Here is a 20,216-nt window from a genome sequence, read left to right on the forward strand (position 1 = left end):
TTTCCTCTCACTCACTGCCCTCCAGCCACGCAGGCCTCCTTGCTACCTGGAGAGAATGCACACCTGCTCCCACCTGAATCTTTGCTCTTACTGTTCCAATGAGTCTGGAACTCCCCTCTCCCAAGTATCTGTATGACTTACTCCCCTAAACCCTCCAAGTCTTTGCTCTCCTCCTCCGTAAGTCTTCAGTCCCTCCCTAACTTGTTAAACATTTGCAACATTTCACCTGAATTTTCATATTCATCCTTTATTCTCTTCTATTTCCCTTCATACATTCACATCATTATCTTCTAATTTATTATCAAATTAACTCATTATCTTGCTTATTACTTATCTCTCCCCACTTGAATATCAGCTCTATGAGGGATATCTATCTGTTTAGTTCTCTACTGTATCCAACACCTAGAATAGTGCTTGGCCATAAGTAGGCATTTAAGAAATTTTCAATGAACAAATGAATGACTGTCATTCTTAGATCAGATCACGGATTAAATGAATATTTATTGAGTCCCTATTTATTGTACTAGACATTGGAAATGTGAAAATAAGAATCCTTCCCAGCCCTGACGAAGCTTATATCTTCTACCAAAATACCTAGGATCTTCAAGGAAAAAGCAAAAGACAGAAAAATAACAAACTGCTAAAGATTTCTTGGAGTGATAGACACATTTTAAAGCTATTTATGACTATGTTGAAATGGTAGACAAAAGATGATAACTTGCAGAAACTAAAAGATATAGAGGTTAAACCCTAGGTATTGCTATGTCTCTGAATACAAACTTCTAAAATACTGCCTTTGTCAGGTTTAATGACGGCATATTGCTAAATCAAAGGGATACTTTTCAATCCTTTGATTCAATTCACAAAGTAACTCCTTTGCAACATTAGATACAACTATGGTACGTTGAAATTCTCTCCTTCATTCTTCACACAAAGTTTGTTTTTCCTTCTACTTTTATAACTATAAAACCATTTTGCCTTCTACACTGTATACACTTAATTGAAATTTGTTCATTCATTTCCTTGAAAAAAAAAATACTGCCTTTTTTGTTCCATGCACTCTCTTGTGTGCTGGAGATACAATGAACAAGATGAGAAAGGTTTTGCATCTTATAACCACACAGGATGAATAAATGAATCAAGATAGTTAATGTGATTATATTCGTACACATTAAAATTTTTGACACTCAGATGAAATGATTTTCAATTTTCACTTTTAAGCTAGCAAAAAATGTAGAATATGTCTCTACTCTTCCAGAATTAAATTATAAATTTTATCTATTATTGCCAGATCAAACAATTATAATTAATTGGTTTAGATCTAAATTTTATACAACATTAGCATAACTTAGGTCTCCTCTGTTTCTTCTTGGCCCAAAATACATGTTTTTGTTGCCTGCGAACACATTTTCTACATGATCAATTGAAGATGAGGATTGGAAACTCAATTCAATCAATTTTGCTATATAATTGTTATGTATTTGAGTAAAAGTTTTGGAGGCCACAGAGTTTATTCACATAGCCAGAAATATTAGGGCAGTGCTTTTATTAAAAAAAAGAATCTTGACACGAAAAAAGCACTAGAAAGGATAAATACTCTATGATCCCACTTATATGAGGTACCTAGCATAGGCAAATTCATAGAGACAGAAAGGAGAACAGAGGTTACCAGGGACTGGAGGAGGGGGAATGGGAGTTATTGTTTAATGAGTATGGAATTTCTGTTTGGGAGGATGAAAAAGTTCTGCAGATGGATGGTGGAAATGGTTGTACAACATTGTGAATGTACTTAATACCCCTGAATTGTACACTGAAAATTGGTTAAATGGTAAATTTTAGGGTATGTATATTTTACCACAATAAGAACAAAAAAGAAAATCCTGACCACCACAAAAGTTGATGCACACACTCAAAAAAAGTTCTGGAGGCCAAACTAACAGATAAAAATAAAAGTTTAGAATTATCTGTAGATTTAATTATATATTTTCTATCACTTCTGCAGTTGGTTATTATTATTTTACCCTAAATATAATATTTTACATAAAACAATTTAAACTGAATATCAAATATATTAATATCAAAGTTATATTTTATGTCGTTGTTTGAGGCCAAAGAAGGCAAAGAAATTCTATCAAACACCTATGAAATATTCAACTACTTACTTGCAACCAGTGGTTCCTCTTCTGATGGTTTAAAGTAAAAAGAAACCTTTTCCAAATCAAATAGTGCAACCAGTGTATCTTCTAGCATGGCTTGTTCATCTGTCTAGAAAGAAAGAAAAACAATACGTAACATGATAGGATTGTATAGAACATGACACAACATCACATAACAACTCCAGACCAAAACCAGCTTCATGTGTGTTTTATTTACATACAAACCAAATTATCAATGCTTATTTAAGAATTTTTACTGCCTAAAATGAAATTAACATATCCCTCAAAGTTACCAGTTTCTTTTATAGTTCTATATTTTTCCATTTCTCTATTGTCTAAAGGGTTCTACGTAACTTTTCAGTCTATTTTGTTGCTATAGTCTAATCATATTGATTTCATTTATTATTTACAAATAAATGTGTACACAAAAAGCATGCTATCTGCCTCTGAATTTCTATAATCTTATAACAGCTGAAAGGCAAAAATATTCTTTTATTAAAAAGCCACAGTAGGGCCGGCCCCGTGGCTTAGCGGTTAAGTGTGCGCGCTCCGCTGCTTGCGACCTGGGTTCGGATCCCGGGCGCACACCGACGCGCCGCTTCTCCGGCCATGCTGAGGCCACATCCCACGTACAGCAACTAGAAGGATGTGCAGCTATGACACACAACTATCTACTGGGGCTTTGGGGGGAAAAAAAAAAAAAAGCCACAGTAGATAATGGTCATCCTATTTTACAATAAGATAACCCATGCATTATTCAATTTGCAATTTATTAAAACTGTGATAAAAGCAATTTGCATGCATGTAATGATTTTTCTTCCAAAGCACTTGGGGACAAAAATCATTTTCATCTCACTTGCCTTTGTGGGGCCTTAATCTAGAATCTTGTGACTATGCCATCCGATTTGTTTTAACCATTCATTTCATTCTCACAGCATATCATTTTACAGCTGGGGCAGGCAAGGCCCAGACATGATAACAAGTTCAGTGCATGTTTCAGTGATACTATCTTTTTAGTACTAGATTCTGGCCTTCCTATTAGCAGTTTAGTGCACTATGCAGAGTCTTTTACTAAATTTCCTCATGAAAGAATAATTAGCCTTATCATACATAGCTTATCTTTTAAAGATAACATTTGTTTCCTTAAGAATGTCAACGATCCTTTTGAACGATAATTTTAACATGGTTTACACATTTTAAAAAGTTGATGTAAGCTTATAGCCATATTTTTTTGGCAGCATTAGTAGACGGTGAAGGAGACGGTAAAGAGTTTCCATTGTGTGAAAAAGAATCACTAAGGCAGCCCCAGACCCCAAAGAAGCACAGCATGGAATCCAAAGAGAATCGTCACATTTGCACCTTGGTTTGGTACTTAAGATAGTGTATGGTACACAGCAAGCGCTGCATAAATGTTGATGAAACTGTTATTTTTTAAAGTCCTTTGAAGCTGCAGAAAAATGCCATGAACCTGGAATTGGAAGGACAGGACTGAAGAATCAGCATTTTTCCAATTGAGAGGAATACACACAGGAAGAAATGTCCCAAACAGGCTGGCCTCTCGTCGCTGAATTGTGAGCCACAATGCTCCAGCAGCTGTGGCTACAGCGATACGCAGGTGACCATAGGCTGTGCTCAGAGCCCGGGAACACACAGACCGTCAGTGCCTGCAGCTCCCCGAGAGCCCTTCACATTCCCAGAGGGCTTTTATGCTCTTGTTACAGAGGCAGAAAGACTTAGAGTTTCTCTGCCATTTTTTTTTAGCAATCTTTGGATTTTTTACCAATCCTTTAAATAAATTTGAGCGTTCACAAAACCAATTTAAAAAAAAAACAAAACAGCTTTTTTGAGATATAATTCACATACTACAAAATTCACCCTTTAAAGTGTACAGCTCAGGGGTTTTTAGTATATTCACAGAGTTGCGTTAACTATCGCCATCATCTAATTTTAGGATACTTTCACCAGTCCCAAAAGAAACTCAGTACCCATTAGCATTCACTCCCCATGTCCCTTTCCCTAATCCTTAGCTACATGCAATCACTAAAATTTGTCTGTTTCACATGCTACATAATAACAGAATCAAATAATATGTGGTCTTTTGTAACCAGCTTATTTTACTTAGCATAATATTTTCAAAGTTCATCCATGTTGCAGCATGTATCAGTACTTCATTCCTTTTCATTGCTGAATAATATTCTATTGTATGGATATAAGACAATGTGTTTATCCGCTCATCAGTTCATGGACATTGGGTTTGTTTCCACTTTTGAGCTATTATAAATAATCTTGCTAGGAACATTTGTGTACAAGTTTTTGGGTGAATATAAGTTTACATTTCTCTTGGGTATTACCTAGGAGTAGAATTTCTGGGTAATATGGAAATCCTACGTCTAACATTGTAAGGAAATGAGAAACTGTTTTCCAAAATGGCTGCACTATTTTACATTCCCACCTGCAATGTGTGAGAGTTATAATTTCTCCACATCTTTGCCAACACCTGTGATTGTCTGTCTTTTGGATTAAAGCCATCTACATCACAAGTGACATAGCACCCCACTGTGGTTTTTCTTTTTTTTTTGTAAGGAGCATCAGCCCTGAGCTAACATCCAATGCCAAGCCTCCTCTTTTTGCCAAGGAAGATTGGCCCTGAGCTAACATTCAATGGCAATCCTCCTCTTTTTTTGCTGAGGAAGATTGGCCCTGGGCTAACATCTGTGCCCATCTTCCTCTACTTTATGTGGGACGCTGCCACAGCATGGCTTGATGAGCGGCGCGTCGGTGTTCGCCCGGGATCTGAACCTGCAAACCCCGGGCCACCAAAGTAGAGCACGCGCACTTAACCGTTGCGCCACCAGGCCGGCCCCCTCAGTGTAGTTTTGGGTTCCATTTCCCCAGTGACTAATAATGTTGATCATCTTTTCATGTGCTTTTTGGCCATTTTATATCTTCTTTGGAGAAACATCTATTCAAATCCTTTGCCTGCTTTTTAATCGAGTTGTCTTTTTATTGTTTAGTTTTCAGGATTCTTTATATAGTCTGGATATAAGTCACTTACCAGATACATGAATTACAAATATTTTCTACCATTCCTTGGGATTTCAAATAAAATTAAGTTTAAAGTAAAAGCACCAGCACTTGGGGTCAGCCTGGTGGCGTAGTGGTTAAGTTCACACTCTCCGCTTCAGCGGCCCGGGGTTCGCAGGTTCGATCCTGGGCATGGACCTATGCACCGCTTTTCAAGCCATGCTGTGGCAGGCATCCCACATATGAAATAGAGGAAGATGGGCATGGATGTTAGCACAGGGCCAATCTTCCTCAGCAAAAAGAGGAGGATTGGCAACAGATGTTAGCTCAGGGCTACTCTTCCTCACCAAAAAAAAAAAAAAGTACCAGCACTTGATTAGACAATGGCAGTTTTAAAATAAGAATACAATAGAAATGAAGCCTCATTCATTCAACAAACATTTAATGCCCACCATGTGTTAGGAAGTGGGCTTCCTATCTTATGTAATTTCTATTTGATAGGCAATAATTTTTATTTTGTTTTTAAACACTTTTCCAAAAGTGCCTTATTTTAAATTTGTCATTAATTAAATGACACCCACATGGAGTGCACAGAGTCTTTTCAAAAGAATCTAATTCTGTTTCTCTGAAGTACACTGAGGTGGACTTCCTTACCTTATCATTCCAGAACCTTTTACGACTGCAAAGTATAGCAATTACCTCCCTATCCTCAATATCATTGAAGAAAAACATTATTTTGATGTATATACTTATATCCATTTGTTTAAAAACTCAACCATGTTACTTGTTAGCTACATTTTCTATGTGTACTTTAACAGATGAACTAGCATCTCACACTTAAAATCATAATTCTATTTAACGAGCACCTTAAGTTTATATATAAAAGTGAAACTATTTGCTTTTAAACATCATGACAGCTATTAGAACCACGTATGGTTCTAATATGTATATGTGAAAAACTCTAATTTCACCACTTAGTTTTATTTATCAACTATTTTGAGATGCTTTTTTCATAACCACTGTGGGAAACTGATGCATAAACATGCAATACTCTACAGTAATTAAGGCAATGTTCTCAGATTTAACAGCCAAAAACGCACACAAAAGGAAATAAAATCATTTAACCCATGCAAATTTTAAACAGATTGTCAGATGGTATGGCATGCAAGTTGTCAGAGCTGGTCTATCAAGCATGCTCTAGAATATCAACCTCAGAGGGAGCCTGGGTTTCATGGCAGGCTGCTTCTTCTGGAAATAAGGAATCACAGCGGAAAGACCTTCTTTCCTCTGATGACCTTTCTCAGTCAGTGTATAGAGATATAAGAATTAGTAACAGATGGAGGATTTCTCAGTTTTTAGCAGCCACTGAGGATAAATAAAAATCAGGAAAGAAGAAATACCTTCTACATACTTATTAAAACTATATTTGCCCAGGGAAAAATATATTCTTTTAAAGAGCTGAATGACTGCTGATACAAGGGTGAATAATCACTTCTTACTTGGGAATATGTTACAATGTTTGTTATAGTTGACACAGACAACGTGTGGCATTGTGATTCCTTACCAAGTTTGGTGACAGAAGTGACTGAAACTGGAAAAGAACGCCTGCGTTTGCTATCTGGTCCAGCCACCTTCTGCTGGCTTCCCAAGTTTCCATCTCATTTTCCTTGCTGTTGTCAAACATCTGGTTCAAGGCCGCCATGAGCTGCTCGGAGAAGGCACAGACTGTGGCCACGAGACTTTGGCAGAAAACCATGTCTCTTCGAAGCTGTGTCTCACTGTCTGTGATCCAGGAGAACACAAAGACAGTTTGAAAAATGTCATAGGTGAATCAAACCAACTCATTCAGCATTTACATTCGCTGTTATTTCATCCCTTCACTAAACTCACACAATGTGAAAAATGTGAACTCCAGCTTTATTAATGAGTGCATACATTTTAGCAAATATGGTTTTTAGAACACACTAAACACAAAAAAATGTTGGAAACATTAAAATAATTTTTCTTAATTGCTATTGTGACTTTATTTTGCAATCACTAAATTATTTTATGAAACCCAAGGGAAAAAAATAAGGTTTTATTTATTTACTTCTTTTTTTTTCTGATGGAACACAATTTGTATCTGTTGCATGACACTTTCCTAAAGGAAACTCAAAGTCCAATTTTTCAGTTTGTGCTGGCAATGAAATACAATATTATTAATACTAAATTTTAAAAAATTACCTATTGAACCTACTCAAATATTAATGTGAAATGCACAAGAGTGTTGATGTCCAGTTGTTTGTAACAATAAGCAAATATGTATTTCTCACCCCAAGGGCTGATGCCATAATTAATTGGCTTGTTTACATGCACTGGGCAGAGAACCCCAATTTTGGGTGGTAACAAAAACATAGGTCTTTTCCTTTAAATTATGCAGCTGTTTGAAATTCACAGCGTCCATCCTTTACCAAAGCTATTCTCATTCCTTATTTTAATCAATAAGAACTATGGCAAGAATCCCAATAGGTGCTTCCAGCTTCTGGCAAAAGAAAAAAAGCAGGGAGTTTCGTTTTTTTGTGACAGCTAGTTTATTATTTTTGCAGAGTAAGAATTCTCCCGTAGTGGGAATATACTCAAAACAAACGAGTTTTTATGTATCAAAGGCTTTCGTTTCATTTCAGTACTTAAACATCTTCTTAAACTCATCATCTACAACATGTTTTAAAATATGTATTAACACTTCATGTAATCTCGACTGCTTAAAAAGCTCAAGTTCCATAGTTAGCTAGCTGGTCTAAAAAGAATGAGATGGTTTCTAGATGCACAAATAACCCCAGTCATTATTCTGAGATTGTAGGGGAAAGAAAGCAAAAGAAACAAAGAAACAAAGAGGAGATTAGAGAGAGAAAGATAGGAATAAAGGTGAGTTAAGAAAAATATTTAGCAGACACAGTCTACCCTTTTAAAGTGAAGAGCATAATTTTGCAGCCAACAATATGGAGTAATTTGGCTACTGTTTTTGGTGCCATCCAAAACCTGCTTCCTTCTCCTTTCTACTTACATTCTGTATAAATATATACTTATATATGTTTTTACCTGTAATTGAAGATGAGCATGTGTTTTTGTATTTTTATTAAAATTAAGTATTTTTTTAAATCTTTGCAAGGCTTTAGAGAAGATAAGGATCATACTTCCATCTATTTTGTTGAAGGCACTGCCTTGATATCATGAGCCACATGAGCCTATGTGGTCATGGGTGACAATAATTTCAACAAGTAAAAATAATGAAAAATATTACCTGAATATTCAAGAAGAGCCAGGAGTATCCTACACTTTACCTCTGCAGAGAAAGAAAACATATCAGTTAGTTTTTCAGTCTTTTTCTGCCACTAACATCACATTTTAACTATGTAGTAAAAATTGGCACGATCTTATTATATTAGATAATGAAAATCCCATTCACCTGTGATGGGGCTCAGAGCAGGCTGCCCCAAAATACACCAAAGTGGCATACTGATTATTTTGAATTAAAGTTACCTGAGAAAACAGCCAGTGCAGAAAGGACACTCTGACCCTCCTCTCTGTTCCCCTGAAAGCAGGAAATAAATCTCCCACGTGAAAGGTGTCCTCCCAGCACCAGGAGATAGAGAGACATCCTCATCGCCAGAGCTAGGGAATACAGGGCTGAGAAGCCAGGACAAACAAACCTTGCTACTTCTTTACTAACATACTACCTCAGCCCAAACTCTGCTTAGATTCTTTACTAATTCAGCACCCAAGCCTAACTTTCTTTGTCCTGACAATTCCTCACACATTTATTGTTTCTTTGTCTAAAAAACATAAAAGCTGCTTGCTTTGGTCATTTCTTCAGGTCCCAATATCTACTGAGGCCTCCATATGTATGAACAAAATTTGTTTCTTTTTCTCCTGTTATTCTGTCTTGTATCAATTTTATTATTAGATCAGCCAAAAGAACTCAAGAGGGGTAGGGGAGAAAATCTGCCTCTCTCCGACACCTGACATGCTATTCTCTCCTAGCTGCCTATATAAATTCTATCCATTGCTCAAGATCCTAAAATGTCTTTCCAGTTCTGAATTATAGGAGCCTATGAAACACCATTCAAATCCTACCACCTTTGTAGGTCATCCTTAGCCACTGTAGCTTGCATGGTGTTCTCTAAACTCTTACAGCTATTACAGTCTTGATCAATAAATTGTCTAACAGTATTTTTTCTTAGTTATTTAAACTTTTAAAGATTATATATACATATATAATTATATACATTAGATTATATATTATGCATTATATATAGAATTATAGGTTATATATAATTTTATAATTATATATATATATATAGCCTTCCTTTTCTATCTATAGGTCAAGATCTGTCCTAAAGGCAGAAAAATACTATTTCCAAATACTCTTCTTTCCCACCCCCCTCCAAATAGCACCAACCACAAATGTTTGATAAAGACGTATATTAACTTCATACTCATTGCTGTGGGTCCAATGAGCTATTATGTCCATTTACTTCCAATTAGTAAATAGTTTACCTACAATAGGTAAATATAAAAACTTACAGAGTTCCTTTCTGTGCCAAGATTATGGGAAATAAAAAAGGTTAGATTGCATCCTATTCTAGACAGGTTTACAACAGAGTTAGAGCAACAAAATTAACCAATAAGAAATGCAGGAAATACTTGAGAGGGCATTAAATTTTGCAAGTAAGACCACAAGAAGAAAAGAATTTCAGAGGCAGGAACGTACACTGGACTGAGAGTCAGAAGGCCCATCTGTTACATGCTTTATGGTCTTGAGAAGATTGCTAAACTACTTTGAGTTTCAACTTGCTCATTCATAAGTGATGATAACGTCTATCTTATCTATTTCATAGGCCTGTGTAGGAAAAATAAATGGGGAGATATATTAAAAGCCTTGGAAAATTATTTAAAGTGCTGTGTATCTGTGAAGCACTGTTATTGTAATCTGGATCTAGTTAAAGTTGGTATAGAATTCTAAGTGGGTCTCGAAAACGTAAAAGAAATTTTTTAATTACATTGTCAAGGGAGTAGGTACGCACTCTAAGAGTGGGAAATAGTGCTAGCAACGAATTACAGTAGAGAATGAATACCAAATATCCAACAATCTAGCAGAGAAAAGATTTTATTATATCATTAAGAGACTGAGATTGGGATACAATTGGAAAGCCCCATTGAAAAATGGCTTCCAACTTCAGATTGATGAGTTCAGACTCATCTAACAGAAAATCACTATAAGGCTCTGGGGTAGTGTACCGAAATTATGAACATGATATTTTAGGAAGATGACTCCAGTAATAGGTATATATGAATCAGAAAAGATGGAGACAGGGGGATTAGCCAGAAAACTATTCCAATTACTGAGCTATCAAAACAAAGAGGGGAAATTGAAGAGACCTTTGATAGGGAAAAAAAAAAAAGAAAAGAAGCGGCTCTTTAGCATATTGAGACAAAGGCAGAGAAAAAAACTAAAAAGTAGGTTGCTGAAAAAATGGGAGATTTTGAAAAGAGTATAATTTTTATAGGGAGCAAGAGTTGAAAACGCGTTCACTAATAGATATTTGAATTTAAGGTGATGTTGGGTCCAATTCTGTCACCAATTCCCATGTATGTTTTTTTCCCCATTCCACCAAGCAAATCTCCAATACCAGCTGGGTGTCTTACAATTCAACTCAATTCTGACACTATGTACCTGGAGATAGCATCACATCCCACAGGTTAAGGGCTCAGTTCTACAAGACTGCCCCTACCCCACTTCAGATGCCAATCGCCAGTCCAGTGTCATCTGTGCTTCTGATCAACAGGCTACAGACTGGAGGTTCTAATGACCCCCTCTTTGGGTTTGATTAATTTGCTAGAGAGGCTCACAGAACTCAGAGAAACATTTTAATGACTAGATTACCAGTTTATTATAAAAGGATATAACTCAGGAACAGCCAGATGGAAGAGACGCATAGGGCAACGTATGGAGAAGGGGTGCAAAAACTCCCATGGTCTCTGAATGCACCGCTCTCCCAGCACCTCCATGTATTCACCAACCTGGAAGCTATCCAAACTCCTTCCTTTAGGGATTTCATGGAGGCTTCATTACATAGGCATGCTTGATTAAATCATTGGCCACTGATGACTGAGCTCAATCTCTAGCCCCTCTGCCCTCCTGGGAGGTCAGGGGTGAGACCAAAAGTTCCAACTCTCTAATTGCTTAGTTGGCTCCCCTGGCAACCAGCCCCCATCCTTAGGTGTTTTCCAAAAGTCACCTCATTCACATAACAAAAGACACCTATATAGTTCTCATCATAGGAAATTCCAAGGGTTTTAGGAGCTCTGTGCCAGAAAAGGGGACAGAGACCAAATATATATGTCCTGTTATAAACCACAACCTCACAGTGCACTAATCAAGTAAAAATATCTTTAGTCAGCTGATAATATGAGACCATAATTTAGCTGAGAGATTAAGCAGGAGACAGCCCTCATCTCAGTGACACCACACAATGAATCTGTCCCCCATTTAGTCTACTATTTTTTCTGCTGTCTTCTATCCTCAGTTTAGCAGGCTATGAATGAATGACATACAGTGACATAAGTCATGAATGGCACTATAACAGTCCTTCCTATATAAAGATTATAGAATTATTATATTTTGATATCATATTTGGCATATATTTGATAGGATATTTTGAAATCAGAGATGAAGGAATGACGAGGTTCAGAACACACTACCCCAAAATATGACACTTTGGCATACTGAATATTGTAAGCTGAAGGAATCTGAGAAACAGCAGAGGAGAAAGGACCTCCCTCTTCTCCCCTGAAGCAGATCATTAGACCCTCACATGAGAGGTGCCCTGTCTACACCCAGAGGAAAGGAGCATCCTTATCTCCAAAGACTGAGGGATGTTGAGAGGAACCGGCCTTGCCAAGTTTCCCCCAGTTTACTACTCTTAGCTCACACCCTTTTGTCCTATCACATTTTTCCATGACTTTCCACTTTTTATCAAACCTAGTATAAAAACACTCAGAGGACCAACTCACTGAGTTTGGAGGAGACTGAGTCCTTGATATTGCCTTTGACCTTGAGCCACTGAATTAACCCCTCCCTTATGAAGGTTCCTATGTCATGTAAAACTCATATTAAATAAATTTATATGCTTTTCTCTTGTTAATTTGTCTTTTGTCAGTCTAATTTACAGGACCCCAGACAAAGAACCTAGAAGGGTAGATGGAAAAAGATATTTTTTTCCTCCCCTACAGGAACATCAGAATGGGTTTATCCCAGCTACATATATAATCCATGAAATCCTGGCAAGATGACATTAACTTAAATTTCCAGCCAAGACTTAACCTTCCATTAAATCATCTCCTATATGAAGACAATTTGGGAAACAGAATGAAATTTACTTTAAGTTGACTAGGATAAATCCATGCTGAACCGGTGAGGTTACTCTGAGTACCTGCACATGATAAGCAGCTGATTACAAGGATCTCAGCGCTGCTGCTCCCATCCCATATGATAGGACCAGACACACACACATTACCAGGAAACGGCAGCTTCCCTCTCCCATGATAGTCCACTAGTGATTAATTGTTTTTTAAAGACTGACTTAATACAGTGACAATCACAGCTCTTATCCAAAGAGTAACGGCATCTCACTGAAACTTACAACCAGGGATGCAACCTAAATTCTGCAACGAGCCCTCCCCACACCATTGACTGTAAGACTCTCAGCACATCCAACCACGCTCAACCAGCTGTTGGGCTCCCATGACCAAGAGTGGCATCAATATTCACAACATAAATCAATCAATTCATGTAGATAGTCGTCATTCCTACAGCTGCATATTGTGATATGAGGTACTGAAGGTATAAAAGCAGGACTTGAGGACTTGAGATGAAAATGTAAGATTCTTAAAGTGAATACTTTTTAAAAAATTAAGCTCTTTATCCTGTATTAGAATAAGTATATATCTTAAAGATAAAGCTCTTCAAAAAAACAAACAAAAAAAGGTTTACGGATTTCTCTGTTCCTAATCAATATTGCATTTACTCTAAAAAATATAATGTTAAAAAAAAAAAACAACTCACAGATGATGAAAACAATTGCATTTAGATTCATGGATTACAACTTTTAGGAGTGTTATGATACTGGCATCTATTCAGCAAAAGCATACCTTTTACTCAGTCAAGTATACGCTTAAACTCCTTAAACCTAACAGCCTTTAAAAAATATATTTATCATTTTTGCTATTCATTATTTGGGGGGTTTTAAATTCAGACTTTTCATTAAATGTGATGTTATAATGTGTCACAATTAACCATTACATTTAGTTATAAAATAAAAATACAGCCAAGAAATGCAGCTGTCAAGAACAAAAGATTTCATCACACAATAGAACTGCTGTGATTTAGCTGGAGTTTTCCATATTTGTACAAACTTCTCTACTGATCTCTAAACAATATCTAACCTGTTATATCTGATTACATTTCTAGGCAGAAGACTTAGGATTCACAGAAGGTTTACACCATCTTTGCCATTTAGTAAATGAAGAAACTGAGGCCCAAAGGAGTTACCTGACAGGCTCAGACTCTATCAGGTTTAAGAGCTGTCTTTTGTAAGCAAAGTATACAACTCTCTCTAATTTACCCTAAAAAAATGGTAGTGACGGGGGTTATGCTCTAATTCTGCTGAATACTATTTATCATAACCAAGTGACATACAAATGAATGAGGAATAAAAATTTAAACACAGGCATAATATTTATTGTACAGGTTTCTCAAACTTAGCACTACTGACATTTTGGGCCAAATAATTCCTTGTTGTGAGGGACTGCCCTGTACATCGTAGAATGTTCAGCATTATCTCTGATCTCTACCCACTAGATGCCAGTAGCATATCCACAATTGTGACAACCAGAAAATGTCTCAGACGCTGCCAACCAATGGCCTAATACTGGGGAAGAAATAACTGAATTAGACATTTTAAAAAGTTAAACAAATTTCTCATTTCATCTTTTTCACAAAAAAAATTTGGAAACTCTCAGAATTTTCTACCTAATAACTCTCACCCTAAATAACATGCAATCAGACTCGCTGGAGTTGTCTAGAAGTTTTATATCTCTAATTACAGGTTGTACCAACTATAGGATGTTGAGTAAACAATGCCATGGTAGTAAATAACAATGAACTTCGGCAAACACTTCTGAAAAAGAAACTTAAAAACTAATGATGCAACCTATGTAATTATTTTGATTCCGACAGATTCAGAATTGATTTTTTTAGACTTTCCATAAAATTTAGCTTCATGCCTTTTGTGAATCCTTTATAAATTTTTCTGATATTGTTTCATATTATAAAATACGAAACTCTCTCCACGTTCCATTTGCCTTCATAAGTATGAGCCCTTATTTTATTCACTGAGAATATTCTCCATGATACTGTCTACATCACTTAGATCCTTGGAACACAAGCTTCTGCAGTCTTATTCCTTCTTTCCCTTGTCCTCCCCCTCATCCTTTTCAGTCCTTTTATTTTCCTCTTAACACGAAACACTGCAAAATGTAATCAGGGCATTACTAAACTTTTGGTTTTAATGGATTTTTAAACCATTATTGCTAACGTCTTGCGATGTTCTTTGATCTTCACCCTGACCTTCAACAAATTTTCTGATGTTCTGAGCAAGACTCTGGACGCTGCTGGGAAGATTCCAAGGATCCTGCTTGATGTGAAGTCTTAACCTTTTTGGACAACTCAACTTTGGTTCCATTTCCTGCTGAAATTCTAAAGAAACACAGAAAATCTCTCTTAAGTCTCAACCATTTACCAAACAGTTAACAAGCCCGTAAGCTTCAGAATCCTCTTTTTTTCATTCCTATTGTCCTAGACTATTATCATGGTGGTAATTTCTTTAGCCCTATCACAGGAGGAAAATTTGTTAACTCTAAAAAAAAGCCAAACCTTATTATTTTCTTACAAATGTTTAAACAAAGGAGCAAATTTAGGTAAAAACTATTTTCAATATCCTAAACTATGTCAGAACGTGGCAGCTCTAGATCTTGTTCTGTTTGGCTGTTCTGTTTGCCAACCCCATTCCCGAAACCCCTTCTCCCAACACTGGGATACAAACAAGCAGGCATTATGCTTACTTTCAGCAAAAGCAACTCAACACTTACATCTCTTCAGTTAACTCATTTCTATTCGGTCTGGCCCCTATAGGCATTAAACATTTTAAACTTTCAGAGAAATCTAATAGGTCCTATACTGATTTTTTATATATATTCAAAAATGATCAAAATAGAAGTAGTATTAAGTGAATTACGAAACATGAGCAACCAGAACTCTTCTTTTTATACTATGCTTTTGCTTCATGACTATATTGTCTCCCACTTTTGCTTTCCAATTGCTTCTAACAGTTATTTTTTAAACCTTACCTTGTAATCCTCGACCTGGTGTGAGGTACTTAGTTTGCTCAAAGGCCCTCACAACAGCTTGCCCTTTTAGGAGATTGGTAATCGAATCCACCTATCATAACAGTAGAGATTTCTGAGAATTACATACTTCGCATAATACCTAATATATATTTCCAAGAGTAAATCTTGTAAAATATTTTTTCTTAAAGCAAAAATTGCTTTTGAAATCCCATTATGCTTTCGACAGATATCTTTAAATAGAATATTGGAATAAACTCACCTGATAACATTTGCAATGCCATTTCTTACTATCCAACCATATATTGATTCAAAATAAAAATTCAACTTACAAAAGAAATGAGTTCTAGAGTTATTAAAAAAAAAAAAACCTAAAAGTTATCACAATCCCTTTCAAAGTGATAAAAAGCCTCTACACTATGAATTTTGATTACCAATATAAATTTTTTTTTTTTTTAGGAAGATTAGCCCTGAGCTAACATCTATTGCCAATCTATCTCCTTTTTTTCCCTTTTTCTCCCCAAGGCCCCAGTAGATAGTTGTACGTCATAGTTGCACATCCTTCTAGTTGCTGTATGTGGGATGCCACCTCAGCATGGCGGGACAAGCGGTGTGACGGTGTGCGCCTGAGATCTGAACCCGGGCTGCCAGTAGCGGAGTGCGTGCACTTAATGGCTAAGCCACAGGGCTGCCCCCCGAAATAAATTTTTTAAAAAGGCAAAACACCAACACGAGGACCAAGAAAATCTCGTGCTTCTTGAAATTAGGAATAAAGTTGAGCAAGAAATGTCATAAAGGATACTGAAAACCCACAAAGAAACAAATAATAAAAAGAATAACTCTTGTGTCTATAACACTTTATAATTTTCCAAGGACTGTAAAATACCTATGAAGAAATTAATAAATTGGAGTCCAGAGGCCAAAAGGGGGAGCTCTCACACCCTACATTGATAGCAGAGCCCAACAGGAAGAAGAAAGACTTCCTCTTGTTGACTGGCAAGAAGTTCAGCCAATGAGAGACTGTCACAACTCAGCCAATGAAAAGCCTCCATACCTGTACCTCTTTGTTTACAATAGCCCTGCCAACTTCCTCTTCCCCTCTATAAAAGAGTTCCTCTTCTCTTGAGTGGTGGGGGGGGCAGCGGGAACATGATGACCCAGATGAAGACTGACAGGGTCAGACATCTTGGCATGTGGCTCGCCATGGTTACAGACCCCGAATTGCAATTCTTTGCTGATGGCGAATAAACCCATTTTTGCTGGGGAAACAACTAGCTATTTGTTTAAGATCAACACTTGATATTCACAACAATCCTTTTAGTTACTTGGCTAAAGGAATCTTTATTTCCACTTTAAATTGTGGAAATTGAGGTAAAGAAGGTGGAGAGACAGATTGAGGCCTTTCCACTCTAACTCCAAGCTCTTTTTACTACATCTGAAAAAGGGGTTCCTGACAGTTTAGTTTGTAGAAAAAATACCCACAACTATTCCAATCATACCTGGCTGAAAAGATGCTCAAGGCAACTATGTATCTTGTCCTGTTTATCGTGAGAAATGCGAACACTTAGGGGAAGTTCATCACCTAGATATATAAAAAATAGTCATTCATGTTATGTTTAACAGTCCAAAATATTTTAATGTCAATACAATAAAATATAATTAAACACTAGCTCTTATTCCATACATTAGTTCTCATGTTCAGAAAAAGAATTCCAAAAGATTTAATAGCTATTAGGATATCAGATCATTGCCCCTTCAAAACTAAGAGAAAGCAGGCTGCCTCACAGAACACCAAGGTATCCCATGTTAATGATTCTTTCAAATGGCGTATTTTCTAATGGTTGAAATAAACTGCATATTTAAAAATTAAGATTTTTCCTAATTGGATAAAAAAGTCTTTGTTCCTAACACACACAAAATAAAATATTTACAAGATATTTATACCAATCAGTGTTTTTTCCATTATCCCTTTCCCCATCACCCACATATAAGCCTGGCTCAGGTACACCTGCTGTCTTAAAAGTCCTGTTTCAAAGCCCTTCCCACCTCCTTGCCCCAATCAGCAATGCCTCATGTCTCAGGAAAGCTTCTTTCCTGTGTACCTACTATCCTTCATAGCACCAGAGAAAGATCATAAAATGTATATTAACATAAAAATTAGTTTGTTTCTTTCACCTCATTTTTTTTTTTATAATTTTATTTATTTATTTTTTTCCCCAAAGCCCCAGTGGATAGCTGTATGTCATAGTTGCACATCCTTCTAGTTGCTGTATGTGGGACGCGGCCTCAGCATGGCTGGACAAGCAGTGCGTCGGTGCGCGCCCGGGATCCGAACCTGGGTGGCCAGCAGCGGAGCGCGCGCACTTAACCGCTAAGCCACGGGGCCGGCCCTCACCTCATTTTTTAATTCACTCTGTTTATAATGGGATTGGGAAATTGATTTTATCAAGCATGTAAAACTGAAATGCACTATGTGTGGCCACCAAAAATGACTGATGAAAGGCAAAATGAATGAAGATTCAACAAATCAATCCCTTAAACGTCTCTCCGATAGGACTAGCATCAAAAGGTACACACGCCCTCCACAAGCGCACCTGAGTCCATCTCATCACTGTGAAAGTAGGAGCTGCATTGGCTGCTGCAGATGCTGGTGAAGGAGGCGATGGAATTTCTATTGCTGTTGCAGTCGCTGCAAAGAATGAGCTATACGTTACTTTACGAGGGCATTTGCCCAAGTTCCCCTGCGATTTCTCATTCGGTGAAACTTATTACACCACAGTTACATTTATTAACGTGTTTTATAGAAAATTTGAGAAACATAAATTTGTTCAACTCATATTTTATCTTATTTTTAAAAAATGTTTTAGATTCAATCATATTTCAGGTTTTCTTATGTCATAGAATCTAATCCTGAATGAATTTTTAAAAATGCATAGTTATAAAACTAGGAATCAAACCAAACTTAAAATTCTTTTTACTCTATTTGATGGTATATGCCTGTAGTTAATTTCCTAATAGAGACAAAGTCTTGTTTCAGGATCTCTGCCTTTCAACCCTTTCTGGTAGCTTCAACTATAATTTATCAACTGCACTCTGGGCTCCCTCAGGGGGGATCGCCATCTTGTCTCCACCTCAGAGCTCAGCACATGACGGCACCCCTGGTAAGTGCTCGATAATGGTGAACATAGAAGGAAAGAATGTTTAAAATGCCTGTGTGTGAATATGGATGCATTACAGATTTCAGAAATAGTGCAGGAAACAAAATATTTTTTTCCTCTCAGAATAAGTAAAAAGAACTTGTGTAACTTTAGATTTACATTTAAAATTTCTATTTTAGCCTAGGGGGAGACTGGGAGGGTAATTTTAATTACCTGATAATTAGAATTTAAGGTAAGAAAGTATTTTTAGATATGTAATTTCCCATTGGAGAGAAACCACAGGTTACTATTAAAGAGCATACTGGTGTCCTTAGAAGCTAAAAGTAAATGAAATGGTACAAGTGGTTAATCTGTATTATATATTATTAAATCTCTAGGAATTATGAACTCTTATGTGTTCATTAAAATCCTTTTCACATAGAAATTGGGATAGTAGAGTAGGTAAGAGAGAAACTGAGCCAGACAACCTGGTCATAGGTAAATTAGGTAACTCCTGAGGGCCTCCGCTTCCTTATATGTAAAATGGAGATAATATCACATAATAACCCTGCCACATAGGGTTGTGGTGGGAATTACGTGGAATCATTCTGTTCCCCCATGTGTCTGGTAGAAATATGTTTTTAGTGTTAGCTATCAATTTGCACTAAACACGTCTGATGAAAATAACTCTGATTTAACAATAATTACTTAATAGCTTTTCACTGTAAAACACTGTATAATAAATAAGAGTGAGTAAGAGAGTTTTGTCTTCAATTAATGAAAATGAAACGGGAGATGTTGAAGCTTCACATGCAGTATATGTGGCAGGTTGTGACAGTCTTCAGTGAGGTTACAAGGATTCAAGGGAGAAAAAGCACTTTCAATTAAGGAAGTTCATTGGAGGAGCCAACATTTCAGAGTCTGGTAAGAAAAGGACAACAGAGTTTGGAGGGAAGAGGCTATCAGTTGAATTGTGTCCCCTCCCAAATTCAAACGTTGTAGTCCAATACACATACCCCAGAATGTGACCTTATTTGGAATGGGGGTTTTTACAGAGGTAAACAAGTTAAAATGAGGTCATTAAAGTGGGCCCTAATCCAATACGACTGTTGTCCTTATAAGAATGGGATATTTGGACACAGAGACATGCTTGGAAGGAAAAGGATGTGAAGAGACAGAGGGAGAAAATAGCTACCTACAAGCCAAGGAGAGAGGCCTGGAACAGCTCCTTTCCTCACAGCCCTCACTGCTGACACCTTGATTTTGGACGTCTAGCCCCAGAACTGTAGGATAATAAGTTAATAAATTTCTGTTGTTTAAGCCACCCATTCCTTGGTACTCTGTTAAATCAGTCCTACCAAAACCAGACAGAAAGCATGCAAGAGAAGAAAAATACACAAAGCTCGTCCTGGAGGTGAGTAAGTGAAATCAGTCCAATTAGCTTGGAACATAGAAT

General features: G+C 36.8%; 1 protein-coding gene across 3 annotated transcripts in view; it reads right to left on the minus strand.

Moving 5' to 3' along the window:
• Positions 1-20,216, minus strand: part of PREX2 (phosphatidylinositol-3,4,5-trisphosphate dependent Rac exchange factor 2) — a 284,540-nt gene that overhangs the window by 79,721 nt on the left and 184,603 nt on the right. For all 3 annotated transcript variants that reach the window (XM_087420479.1, XM_004436261.3, XM_087420480.1), the window contains 7 exons: positions 18,218-18,312; positions 17,123-17,205; positions 15,627-15,717; positions 14,848-14,976; positions 8,461-8,502; positions 6,745-6,962; positions 2,163-2,265 (listed from right to left, as the gene is read on the minus strand). In XM_087420479.1, the coding sequence (XP_087276605.1) occupies positions 2,163-2,265; positions 6,745-6,962; positions 8,461-8,502; positions 14,848-14,976; positions 15,627-15,717; positions 17,123-17,205; positions 18,218-18,312 (761 nt within the window). The remainder of the gene's footprint in view (positions 1-2,162; positions 2,266-6,744; positions 6,963-8,460; positions 8,503-14,847; positions 14,977-15,626; positions 15,718-17,122; positions 17,206-18,217; positions 18,313-20,216) is intronic.

The sequence above is a fragment of the Ceratotherium simum genome, chromosome 31 (genome assembly GCF_057802395.1).
Source record: "Ceratotherium simum simum isolate JZ-2026a chromosome 31, ASM5780239v1, whole genome shotgun sequence".
Lineage (NCBI taxonomy): Eukaryota > Metazoa > Chordata > Mammalia > Perissodactyla > Rhinocerotidae > Ceratotherium > Ceratotherium simum.